Source organism: Phyllobates terribilis, unplaced genomic scaffold, assembly GCF_046119375.1.
Source record: "Phyllobates terribilis strain yellow unplaced genomic scaffold, ASM4611937v1 Scaffold_2__4_contigs__length_985480577, whole genome shotgun sequence".
NCBI lineage: Eukaryota > Metazoa > Chordata > Amphibia > Anura > Dendrobatidae > Phyllobates > Phyllobates terribilis.
This window is the reverse complement of record NW_027362762.1, coordinates 437,359,917-437,373,779: the sequence shown is the minus strand read 5'-3', so window position 1 is coordinate 437,373,779 and position 13,863 is coordinate 437,359,917. Positions and strand designations below refer to the sequence as shown.

General features: G+C 43.4%; 1 protein-coding gene across 5 annotated transcripts in view; it reads left to right on the top strand.

Annotated features, from left to right (window-relative positions):
- The first annotated feature begins 303 nt into the window (after nt 1-303).
- REPS2 (RALBP1 associated Eps domain containing 2) overlaps nt 304-13,863 on the top strand; it is a 181,077-nt gene continuing 167,517 nt past the window's right edge. For 3 of the 5 annotated variants that reach the window (XM_073665390.1, XM_073665392.1, XM_073665391.1), the window contains exon 1: nt 304-713. In XM_073665390.1, coding sequence (XP_073521491.1) covers nt 513-713 — 201 coding nt within the window. In that variant the 5' untranslated portion in view covers nt 304-512. The remainder of the gene's footprint in view (nt 714-13,863) is intronic. The other 2 variants (XM_073665388.1, XM_073665389.1) reach the window with 2 other exon arrangements.

Genomic DNA, 13,863 nt, shown 5'->3' with positions numbered 1-13,863 from the left:
TGACTGGACCGTACAATACAAGCACTTCTCATCATTTATCTTTCGTGTCTCCCCTATTTTCTCATAGATTGTACGAGCAGGGCCCTCGCTCCTTTTGGTATCTGTTGAGTTATGTGTTATTCTGTAATGTCTTTCTTGTCTGTGCAAGTCACCTCTGAAATGTAGAGTGCTGTAGAATATTTTGGCACTATAGAAATAAAAATTATTATTATTATTATTATTATTATTGCACTATTCAGTTGTGTTGGGAGACATTCAGCAGTTTCAGCAGCAGGGGGCAGCAGAGAGCTTGCCTCAGTAAAATGCTGAGCTGTGGACACCCAGCAGCAGCAGCAATGCAGAGAGGGGATGTTTCTCCAGCTGCAGTAGTAACACCTCCTCTTTTCAGCTCCTTTACCTCTTGTTCAGAAAGCACAGGAAGAGAGTGACAACCACACAAAGTGAAGAGAGCCAGTGCTTCTACTTACTGGATTGGGCTTCTTACATCAAGAGCTTCATACAGGAGCTGATCTATGGATGCAGGACCTCCAGTGGTGTCTGCTGGTCAAGCAGCTGGAGGACTCTACCTACCTCTTAGTGACAATGAGCAGAAACGTTACTCAGAGCTTTTCTCCTTGTGCCAAGTTGAAGGATCCTCACACCTGGCAGCAGATAGCAGCAAGGTGGCAGAGCTCTTCATGGCATCCCAGCTTCCAGCTGAAACTTTACACCAGGTGAGTCCTAAATGGTGAAGCAGGTCATCCCTCTCATTGATTCACTAGTTACTTGGAGATTTGATTTAACACTTTGTTGATAGTTGTTCAATAATTTTATTTATTTCCTTTTAGGAGTGGAAATAAACGAATAAAATATTTACGTTGATGCGGCCCCATGAACGCTAGTAAACAATGTCAAGCTTGTAGGCTGCGCTCTGATGACCTCACCTGGAATTTTACTGACTTACTTGACCAGTTAGGCCTCTCCTTGATGCACTTGTTTTACCAGTCAGCTCAGGTTGCTGGGTGGCATATAATGGAATATTAATTCATCCTGGTAATGATATGCTTGATTTGCCAACATTTACCTTATTTATAACCAAATTGATAAAATCCATGTTTCTGGCGCAGTCGGAGATATTTATAGAGGCCTATTATGTGCAATCATTGCACAAAAAGAAGAGAGTGCTCCTAATGTTATTATGCTGTGCTCTGTTTTTATTACTATTGATTTACATTAGAGCGCAGACCTCCTAAAAAAAATCCTAGCAGTACCATGTTCTATACTTTCTACTTTCACAAACTTGAAAACCTGAAAACACATTTCTGTATTAATTAGAAAAAAAAAAAGCTTACTCTGATACTAAATGATTAATAGGGTTATTCCACAAACAATATTTATCACCCAAGCACAGGGGGTAGTGTCCCCAGTGAGAATAGGACTATAGTGCGTATGCAGTGTTGGACTGGGGTGCCAAGGGCCCACCAGTAACCAACTCCAGGGCCCCACTTTTCAGCTACATGTAAGGCTTCGTGCCCACTATGCGTTTTTCAAGTGTTTTTGCCACGGAATTTCCGCAGCGAAAACGCTTAAAAAACGCTTGGTAATACGTGCCCCGTGGTCCCCAATGATAATCCGCATGTGCTGTGCACATGCTGCGGAAATTTCCGCTGCGGATTATCATTGCAGAAAAATAATTGTCCATTAATTTTGCGGACATGCAGCGTAGTCGCCGCCATTGACTTGCATTGGACCGCGTGACATCCGCATCACTTCATCTGCACAAGCGTATATCACACGGTTCAATGTGCGGATGGTACCCAGGTCTGGAGGAGAGGAGACTCTCATCCAGATCTAGGTACCATAGAAACTATAAAAAAAAATAATTTAAAATAAAAAATAAAGATTATACTTACCTTCCGATGTCCTCCCGGTGTTTTCTCCCCTCCGTCTGGTCTGCTCTATGGGTCGCGGTGTTGTGAAGGACCTGCCATGACGTCATTGAGTCATGTGACCTGTCACATGACTCAATGATGTCACCGCAGGTCCTTCACACCACCGCGAGCCGCCCAAGACACCGGACGCAGCAGAGAAAACACCGGGAGAACATCAAAAGGCGAGTATAATCTTTTTTTTTTTTTACCATTCTTATTCTTTTTTTTTAACTAACTTGGTCACACTACTATAAATCCATGCCGGTTGCATGGATTTATATAGTGTGACCAAGTTGTCAAGAAGTTTTCCAAGTGATGCTAAAATCGCTTGGAAAGGGCTTGATGACCCGCATGCAGAAATGCATGCAAAAACGCTTAACAAACACTTCTACCTGGTGGGAAAAACGCTTGTAAAAACTGCATGCGTTTTTCCTGCCAGGGAGAAGCGGAAAAAATATGCAGCATTTCTGCATCGTGGGCACATAGCCTAAATGTGACTTTATCCTCAATCATTTCTATAACAATGATCTGCGTAGATTGTTAAATTAATAAGATGTCTTTATCTGTACATAGTGATCTAAGTATATTGTGCTGCTCATATAAGAGGGTGGTGGCCCACCGGAGGATTCTCCTGTTCTCCTGTGGGCCTGTCCAAGCCTGTGCATATGTGTGTTTATGAGTGCCATATCCATCTCAAATACTTAAAGGGGTAATTCCCTTTTAGTAAATGAATATCCCTGCTGCAGGTTATTAAAGGAGACAAACTGAGCTGTACTCTCTTTCCTCAGGCCTACCGACGAGTCTCCGTCACTGCTCCCAGTGTCTGGCGTTGGCTGTGGCGCTGACATCACGTTGACAGTGCGCGAGCCAATCAGTGAGCTAAACAGCTCTGTCAATGTAGATGGAACAACCCCTTCAGAGCTGCTGAGCTCACTGATTGGCAGCCGGACTGTCTATGACTCGCCCCCTGGGCCGTGGGGCACTCGGAACCGGGCAATAGGGAGACGATGGGGGTAGTAGTGGCGACCCGGTCCCGTGGCTCAGGGTGGTCAGACCAATGGCAGTCTTTTAGATGTTTTAGATAATGTCCGACTACGCCACCCGTGGATTGCGGTTATTAGGAACCGCCGCTGCAGGGCAGACCGCTGGGGCCGATGATGTATGCAGCTGGGATGGTGCGACTCCCCACGGGAAGAGTGCGGCCCCAGGGCAGTGTAGTGGATGGTGGGAGTGATGGTGGTGAGAGTCCCAGTACCGGTAGTGCCAGAGAAGTGAAAAAGCACACAGACAACATACTGCAGTCCAGGGTCTTTACTCACGGTTAATATCCAAGTCACTTCAGCTGGCAATGACTGCCCGAGCCGTGCTGCGTCCACCAGGTGAGGGACTCGGTCAACTCCCAGGCAGCTCAGGAGTATGGCTCAGGACCCCCTTCAATCCTTCCTCTAGCCTGCTTCACCAGTGACCCACTTTTGTCCAGCTACCGCGGACTTGTGCGGTTAAACGTGGGCCCCGTCCTCCGCTGTCTTATATGGTGCCTTCCTAGCAGGTTTGATGAGGTGTCGCACCAATGAATGATCACGACGTCCGGTCTTTGGCTGAGGGTAGTTTCTCCTCCACCAACTTGGGATCCGGCACCCTTAATCTTCCTGACCCTTCACCCTGTATTCTCGTGGGTTCTTAGGGTCCCTTCTACCTTCTTGTTCCTGAGCCCTTCTGTTTCTCTGTCTCTCCTCCTTTCCTGTTCCTTCTTCTCCTCCCTTCTCGTGGAGCTGGGCTGAGGTGACACCACAGCTCCCCTTCACCTCCTCCTCGGCCTCTCACTAGGCCCTCCTGGAGTAGAGCTCCTACAGAGCCTCTACTCCCTGTCTTCTCCTCTCTGGACAGACCCCAGATCTAAGATGGCTCCTCCCTTTTATACCTCCCTCTGACCATGAGCCCAGGTGACCAGCAACCAATGGGCTCCTTCCTACGCTCAGGAACCAACCCCTATCTGCCCCTACAGCACTGGGTATTCCACCCCCCTCCCCACTCCAGACAGGGACAGATGCTGTCGTGCCTGCACTTCTGTCTAGTGGGAGCACCGTTGAGCTGTCCCTCGGAAATGGGGTGTGTGTGCTGTATGCAGCTAACTGAGTCCTGGTCCATACTCCATCCTTACCTGGGAGTGGAATACCACACCTCTGGCAGAGGTGCAATACCCCTGTAGCGGCCAAACCCTAGGGGCGCTACATCTACATGACATCAGTGCCGCGGATACTGGGAACATCTGTGGGAAAGTGGGAATAGAGCAATTTGTTTCTTTATAATAACCTGCAGTCGGAGATATTCATTTACTAAAAGGGGCAACCCCTTTAAATAGTACAATTGTCATGCATGTGTACTTCAGCTCTATTCACCCCAGTTTTCATGAGTGGTAGGGGAACAAAGAAGTCAGATTTTCTACAACTCTAAGGCTGTGTGCCCACGATGTGTTTTTTAAGCGTTTCCGCAGCGGCAATTCCGCTGCAGAAACGCTTAAAAAATGCTTGGTAGAAGGTCTGCCATGTTCCCCAATGATAATCCGCATGTGCTGTGCACATGCTGTGGAAATTTCCGCTGCGGATTATCATTGCTGAAAAATCCTCAGCACTACCAATTATTTTGCGGAAGCGCTGCGTTTTCGCCGCCATTGACTTGCATTGGAACGCATGGATTCCGCATCACTGGATCTGTACATGCGGAATCCATGCGTTTCAATGTGCGGATGGTACCCGGGTCTGGAGAAGAGGAGACTCTCTCCGGACCCGGGTACCATAGAACCTGTAAAAAAAAGAATAAAATAAAAAATAAACATTATACTTAACCTCTGATGGCCCCCGGTGTCCTTGTCTCTGCTTGCCGGCAACTCGCGGTGGACTGAAGGACCTGCGCTGACGTCATTTAGTCATGTGACGGGTCGGCATGTCCTTTAGTGTACCGCGATCTTCCGGCAAGCCGAGACGCATCGAATAAAGACTTCGGGGGCCATCAGAAGGTAAGTATAATATTTATTTTTTATTTTTTAACATTCTTTCGGTCACACTATATAAATCCATGCCATTTACATGGATTTATATAGTGTGACCAAGTTGTCAAGCACTTTTCAAGTGATGCTAAAATTGCTTGGAAAGCGCTTGTCAACCCGCATGCGGAAATGCATGTGAAGAACTCTTCGCTTCCTCTTGTCCCTGGCAGGAAAACGCATGTACAATCCGCATGTACAATCCGCATGTACAATCCGCATGTACAATCCACATGTACAATCCACATGCGTTTTTTCTTCCAGGGAGATGCAGAAACGCTCAGGAAAAAATCCGGAGCATTTCTGCATCGTGGGCACATAGCCTAAGGCTGAGTTCACACGATGCGTTTTTCATGCGTTTCCGCGGCATTTTTGCAGTTGCGTAAACGCCGCGGAAACGCATGAAAAACGCATGGTAGAAGGGCAGCAATGTTCCCCAATGGAAATCCGCATGTGCTGTGCCCATGATGCGGATTTTTACGCAGCGTAAACGCTGCGGTCAAAAATCCGCAGCATGTCAATTAATTTTGCGGAAACGCTGCTCTTTTGCCGCCATTGACTTGCATTAGACCGCATGGAATCCGCATCACTGTATATGTTGATGCGCTTTTCATGCGGTCTAATGTGCGGATGGTACCCGGGTGTGGATGAGAGGACTCTCACCCAGACCCAGGTACCATTAAAAAAAAAAGAATAAAATAAAAAATATATATATATTCTCACCTTCTGACGGCCCGCGCTGCGTCCTGCCGGCTTCCCGGGCACTTCGCGGTTGAATGAAGAAGGACCTTCGCTGACGTCAGAGTCATGTGACGGGTCACGTGACGCTGACGTCGGAAGGTCCTAAAGTCTTCACTGCCGGCAGCCGGGACCGATGAAGCAGGACACCGGGGGCCATCAGAGGGTAAAGTATAGATTTATTTTTTATTTTTTGACATTCACACACTATATAAATCCATGCCGGTTGCATGGATTTATATAGTGTGAAGTTGACAAGCACTTTCCAAGTGATGCTAAAATCGCTTGGGAAGCGCTTGTCAACCCGCATGCGGAAATGAAAGTGAAGAACGCTTCACATCCGCATGTCCCTGGCAGGAAACCGCATGTACAATCCGCATGCGTTTTTTCCTGCCAGAGAGATGCAGAAACGCTCAGGAAAAAATCCTGAGCATTTCTGCATCGTGTGCACATACCCTAAATGTAGCACATATGCTGTGCATAGGTAATAAATGCCCGATACCCAATTTAATACAGCACTAGACTTGCTGTAATGTCCCAATGCAGTTTATATGTTTAGGAGGGGGGAATCACATTGGGAAATCACATTAACGATATTGCTAACCCAATACCACAAATATTAATTACAGCAGCCCACATTGTCCTATTTTTTATCACCTATTTACACTGTGTGCCGAATTATTAGGCTAATGAGTATTTTGATCACATGATACTTTTTATACATGTTGTCCTACTCCAAGCTGCATAGGCTTGAGAGCCAACTACCAATTAAGTAAATCTGGTGATGTGCATCTCTGTAATGAGGAGGGGTGTTGACTAATGACATCAACACCCTATATAAGGTGTGCTTAATTATTAGGCAACTTCCTTTCCTTTGGCAAAATGGGTCAGAAGAGAGATTTGACGGGCTCTGAAAAGTCCAAAATTGTGAGATGTCTTGCAGAGGGATGCAGCAGTCTTGAAATTTCCAAACTTTTGAAGCGTGATCACGAAACAATCAAGCGTTTCATGGCAAATAGCCAACAGGGTCATCATAAAGAAAGGTGGCTATATTGATCACTAATTTTTTATTTTTTTTTACATGTCAGAAATGTTTATTTCTAAACTTTGTGCACTGATATTGGTTTACATGGTGAAAATAAGCAAGTGAGATGGGATTATATTTGGTTTTTATTAAGTTGCCTAATAATTCGGCACAGTAATAGTTACCTGCACAAACAGATATCCTCCTAATATAGCCAAATCTAAAAAAAAAACCACTCCAACTTCCAAAAATATTAAGCTTGGATATATATGAGTCTTTTGGGTTGATTGAGAACATAGTTGTTGATCAATAATAAAAATAATCCTCTAAAATACAACTTGCCTAATAATTCTGCACACAGTGTACAGTCATGGCCAAAAGTATTGAGAATGAGACAAATAGTAATTTTTCCAAAGTTTACTGCTTCATTTTTTGTAATGGCAATTTGCATATACTCCTGAATGTCAAAGAGTGATCAGCTTAACAGCAATTACTGTACTTGCAAAGTCAATATTTGCCCAGAAAATGAACTTTAACCCCCAAAACACATTCCAACATCATTGCAGTCCTGCCTTAAAAGGAGCATCTAACATCGTTTTAGTGATTGATCCATTAACACAGGTGTGGGTGTTGATGAGGACAGGGCTGGCGATCAATCAGTCATGATTAAGTAAGAATGACATCACTGGACACTTTAAAAGGAGGCTGGTTCTTGGTATCATTGTTTCTCTTCAGTTAACCATGGTTATCTCTAAAGAAACACGTGCAGCCATCATTGCACTGCACAAAAATGGCCTAACAGGGAAGAGTATCGCAGCTACAAAGATTGCACCTCAGTCAACAATCTATCGCATCATCAAGAACTTCAAGGAGAGAGCTTCCATTATTGTCAAAAAGGCTCCAGGGCGCCCAAGAAAGACCTGCAAGCGCCAGGACCGTATCTTAAAACTGTTTCAGCTGCGGGATCGGACTACCAGCAGTGCCGAGCTTGCTCAGGAATGGCAGCAGGCTGGTGTGAGTGCTTCTGCACGCACTGTGAGGCGGAGACTCTTTGAGCAAGGGCTGGTTTCAAGGAGGGCAGCAAAGAAGCCACTTCTCTCCAGAAAAAACATCAGGGACCGACTGATATTCTTCAAAAGGTACAGGGAGTGGACTGCTGAGGACTGGGGCAAATTAATTTTCTCTGATGAATCCCCTTTTCGATTGTTTGGGACATCTGGAAAACAGCTTATTCGGAGAAGAAGAGGTGAGCGCTACCACCAGTCTTGTCTCATGCCAACTGTAAAGCATCCTGAAACCATTCATGTGTGGGGTTGCTTCTCAGCCAAGGGAATCGGCTCACTCACAGTCTTGCCTAAAAACAGAGCCATGAATAAAGAATGGTACCAGAATGTCCTCCAAGAGCAACTTCTCCCAACCGTCCAAGAGCAGTTTGTCGCCCAACAATGCCTTTTCCAGCATGATGGAGCACCTTGCCATAAAGCAAAGGTGATAACAAAATGGCTCATGGAACAAAACATAGAGATTTTGGGTCCATGGCCTGGAAACTCCCCAGATCTTAATCCCATTGAGAACTTGTGGTCAATCATCAAGAGACGGGTGGACAAACAAAAACCAACAAATTCTGGCAAAATGCAAGCATTGATTATGCAAGAATGGACTGCTATCAGTCAGGATTTGGTCCAAAAGTTGATTGAGAGCATGCCAGGGAGAATTACAGAGGTCTTGAAGAAGAAGGGGCAACACTGCAAATATTGACTTGCTGCATTACCTCATTCTAACTGTCAATATAACCTATTGGTACTCATAATATGATTGCAATTATATTTCTGTATGTGATATAAACATCAGACAAACACTAATAAAAACCAGAGGCCAGCAGATCATGTGAAAATATAATTTTGGTGTCATTCTCAAAACTTTTGGCCATGACTGTATTATCGTAATCTGCTTGCCAGTTACCTTGCTTATGGGTGCATTTTTGGGTGAGGAAGATTGATGATTGTGGCAATACACAAATGTCATCTACAGGCGTCAAGAAAAAGCAGATATCACTCAGTGACAAAAGGTGGACTGTTGCTATGACGCCTCCCTGATAATTACCAGCTATGTCACTCTAGCAAACAGTTACTCATAGCAAATATTTATAGGCAACATCAGATGGAACACTCACACAGTTCTTCATTGTGGATTTTCCTGAATTTTTCTTTTTAGTCTTTATTATATTGTTGGAGTAGCGAAAGGGCCACATTAAAAAAACACAAAAAACATAGTAAAGGATTTAAAGGGGTTGTCCACTACTAGGACAACCCCTTCTTGATCTAAATGTTTGACGCCCAATAAAATAACCACCTATACTAACCTCCCATGCTGGCGCCGTTCCAGCAGTGTTGGCACTTGCATTCCCAGGGCTCACTGGTGGTTGTTGTGACATGTGACACCAATTGCAACTATATCAATGAAGTTTTGTCAAAGCCAAATGCCAGAAAAGATCAAAAACAAAGCTGCTTTATTTAAAATGACACACCAAAAAGAGACAAAAAACCGCAACGTCAAAAATGCGATTAAAAACGCACACAAAAACGCAATGAAAAACTGCAAGTAACCTAATTTAAATAGGTGCAGAGATGGTGCAAAAATTCTGCAGCGTAAAAAACTCACAAAAGCTCTTCATGGGAACGTAGACTTATTGTCTGCAGCACATTGACGTCTACAGCCAATCATTGAGCTTAGTGGCTTGTTCCGTCAACTAAGGTAGAACCGCTGAGCTCACTTAGTGGCTGCAGTGCTGTCAATGTGACATCAGCGCTTTGGACAATGACAGACTCCAGGAGCAGCCGCGGAGACTCAGAGCTGCACCCAGTAAGGGTGAGTAAAGTACAGTTTGTTTTCTTTTTTTAACCAGAAATCCCTTTAATGCATTTAAAATATGTCCACTGCATGGAGGCCCAGTCTCAAAACAGCTGCAAGAAAAAGTAACTAAACACTTATATATTTGCAATGATTACTAATAAAATGTGGTTACAATTATAGATAATCACAAGCCAACTAAATAGCACATAGACAGTTGTTCTATTCATGCCTTTTTTTGAGCACACTGAGTAAACATTCACAGTACAGGTAAAAACGTGAGTAGACCCTTGAATTTATTAAACTGTAGGTTCTCCTTTTACAGCATTCACCGCCACCAAATGTTTCCTGTAGCTGCAAATAAGATTTGTATAATGTTGAGGAGGTATTTATGACCATTCCTCCCTGCATGTGTGTGTCAGTTCATCAATATTTCCACCACATCTCACTAATGTTAAGGTTAGGGCTCTGACTTGGCCATTACAAAACGCAAATTATCTTTATCAACCTTTTTATAGTTTTACTTGTGGTCTCTGTGTCATTGATTGCTACCTCTATGATTACAGCCAGGGGCATCCCCATTCATTGCAGCCAAAATCACGATGCTCCCTTCCTCATGCTTCACAGAAGGGATGATGTTTTTTGTGTTGGTGGGTAGTATTCTTTTCCTCCTGACATAGCTTTGTGCATTTGTGCTAAAAATACAGTTCCACTATTGTCCCTAGAACATTTTCCCTGTAGCATTGTGGAACATGCAAATGGTCTTAGGCAAACTTGAAATTGACTACAATGTTTATTTGGATAGCAGCTGCTTTCTTCATAGCATCCTTCCATAAATGCTATTCCTGTTTGTGTTATTGTGTCAAATATTAGAAAAACACTAGAGTTTGAGGTTTGTAGTAGGTCTTTTGTTGTTCCTTTGGTGTGACATGGTCCAGTATTGCTGAGAAAAAATAGATGCATCAGTAACCAAGCTTTGTGTACCTTTATTTAATGGACATAGAACCAGTGACAACCTCACTTCTAATATTATCACACTGATTTAAACTTTTTTCACTGATTAAGCATGGGATAAGCGATTGTCACTTAACTTGTGCCTGTACCTTGAAAATGTGCTAATCCCGTTGTTATGTCCATCAGAGATCACAGGCTCAAAAAGGCTACCTTGGACAGACTTGGTATAAGCCACTCTGTCTGGCAGATTCCAGAGGAAGCCGAACCTTCACCCTTTATGTCATGTACAGGGACCTAGTCTAATCAAAGGCAAGAGGGTTTGTCATGTAGGGTCAAAACCAAGAAGTCATGTCTAGGACAAAATCAGAAGGCAAGTGGGTACTCAAAATACAAGTCAAAGTCAGACAACAGGATATACAAAATAGCACACAGGAGCAAAGTATCAGAGAGCCCAGGTCTAGTTGAAACTATATAACTAGTAATTTGAGACTGTCAGCTGGGGTTCATATAGAAGGGAGCCTTGCCCGTGGCCCCCAGTAGAAATCTAATTACCAGCTCACTGTAGAAACATAGGTGGACAGGAAAGGGGCAACTGGTCTCAACAATCTAAAACTGCCACACGTTACCAGCATTCAGCAGTGACCGTAGTATTAATGCGGTGACACCTAGTGTCCAGGGCAGGGGTTACAGCAGTATGTGCAGACACGGATGTGACATCCATGTGATAATTACACAATGTAAACTTAGACTAGACAGTCTTAACATATGCCACATTTACTACAGTGGCTCATGCAGAATGATAAATAAAGTATGTTAGACACTGGTCTAATAAATTTGTTTTTTTCGTGGCATATTGTACTTCATCATAGTGGTAAAATTTCTTTGATATTACTTACGTTTATTTGTGAAAAAAATCAAAAATCTAGCGAAAATTTAGAAAATTTTGCAATTTTCAAACATTTACTTTTTATTTCCCTTAAATCAGAGAGTTATGTCACACAAAATAGTTCATAAATAACATTTCCCACATGTCTACTTTACATCAGCAATTTTTGAAACATCATTTTTTTTTGTTAGGGAGTTATTGGGGTTAAAAGTTGACCAGCGATTTTATCATTTTTCCAACAAAATTCACAAAGCCATTTTTTTAGGGACCACATCACATTTGAAGTGACTTTGTGAGGTCTACAGTCATGGCCAAAAGTTTTGAGAATGACACCAAAATTATATTTTCACATGATCTGCTGGCCTCTGGTTTTTATTAGTGTTTGTCTGATGTTTATATCACATACAGAAATATAATTGCAATCATATTATGAGTACCAATAAGTTATATTGACAGTTAGAATGAGGTAATGCAGCAAGTCAATATTTGCAGTGTTGCCCCTTCTTCTTCAAGACCTCTGTAATTCTCCCTGGCATGCTCTCAATCAACTTTTGGACCAAATCCTGACTGATAGCAGTCCATTCTTGCATAATCAATGCTTGCATTTTGCCAGAATTTGTTGGTTTTTGTTTGTCCACCCGTCTCTTGATGATTGACCACAAGTTCTCAATGGGATTAAGATCTGGGGAGTTTCCAGGCCATGGACCCAAAATCTCTGTTTTGTTCCATGAGCCATTTTGTTATCACCTTTGCTTTATGGCAAGGTGCTCCATCATGCTGGAAAAGGCATTGTTGGGCGCCAAACTGCTCTTGGACGGTTGGGAGAAGTTGCTCTTGGAGGACATTCTGGTACCATTCTTTATTCATGGCTGTGTTTTTAGGCAAGACTGTGAGTGAGCCGATTCCCTTGGCTGAGAAGCAACCCCACACATGAATGGTTTCAGGATGCTTTACAGTTGGCATGAGACAAGACTGGTGGTAGCGCTCACCTCTTCTTCTCCGAATAAGCTGTTTTCCAGATGTCCCAAACAATCGAAAAGGGGATTCATCAGAGAAAATGACTTTGCCCCAGTCCTCAGCAGTCCACTCCCTGTACCTTTTGCAGAATATCAGTCAGTCCCTGATGTTTTTTCTGGAGAGAAGTGGCTTCTTTGCTGCCCTCCTTGAAACCAGCCCTTGCTCAAAGAGTCTCCGCCTCACAGTGCGTACAGAAGCACTCACACCAGCCTGCTGCCATTCCTGAGCAAGCTCGGCACGGCTGGTAGTCCGATCCCGCAGCTGAAACAGTTTTAAGATACGGTCCTGGCGCTTGCTGGTCTTTCTTGGGCGCCCTGGAGCCTTTTTGACAACAATGGAAGCTCTCTCCTTGAAGATTGTTGACTGAGGTGCAATCTTTGTAGCTGCGATACTCTTCCCTGTTAGGCCATTTTTGTGCAGTGCAATGATGGCTGCACGTGTTTCTTTAGAGATAACCATGGTTAACTGAAGAGAAACAATGATACCAAGAACCAGCCTCCTTTTAAAGTGTCCAGTGATGTCATTCTTACTTAATCATGACTGATCGCCAGCCCTGTCCTCATCAACACCCGCACCTGTGTTAATGGATCAATCACTAAAACGATGTTAGCTGCTCCTTTTAAGGCAGGACTGCAATGATGTTGAAATGTGTTTTGGGGGTTAAAGTTCATTTTCTGGGCAAATATTGACTTTGCAAGTACAGTAATTGCTGTTAAGCTGATCACTCTTTGACATTCAGGAGTATATGCAGATTGCCATTACAAAAAATGAAGCTGTAAACTTTGGAAAAATTACTATTTGTCTCATTCTCAATACTTTTGGCCATGACTGTATATGACAGAAAATACCTAAAAGTGACACCATTCTAAAGACTGCACCCCTCAAAGTGCTCAAAACCACATTCAAGAAGTTTATTAATCCTTCAGCTGCTTCACAGGAATTAATGGAATGTGGAAGGAAAAAATAAAAATGTAACTTTTTTCACAAAATCTTTCCTTTAGACCCAATTTTTTACTTTCACAAGAGTAACAGGAGAAAATGGACCCCAAAATTTGTTGTGCAATTTCTCCTGAGTACACGGATACCCCATATGTGGGGGAAAACTACTGTTTGGGCGCAAGGCAGGGCTTGGAAGGGAATGAGCGATATTTGACTTTTTGAATGTAACATTTCTGGCATAATTAGTGAACACTGTGTTGTGTTTGGAGAGCCCCTGATGTGACTAAACAGTGGAAACCCCCAACAAGTGACACCATTTTAGAAACTAGACCTCTCGGGGAACTTATCTAGATGTGTGGTGAGCACCTTGAACCCTCAGGTGCTTCACAGAAGTTTATAACATTGAGTCGTGAAAATGAAAAAAATCACATTTTTCCCACAAAAATGTTTTTCAGCCCCAAATTTTGCATTTTTACAAGGGTAACAGGAGAAAATGGACCAC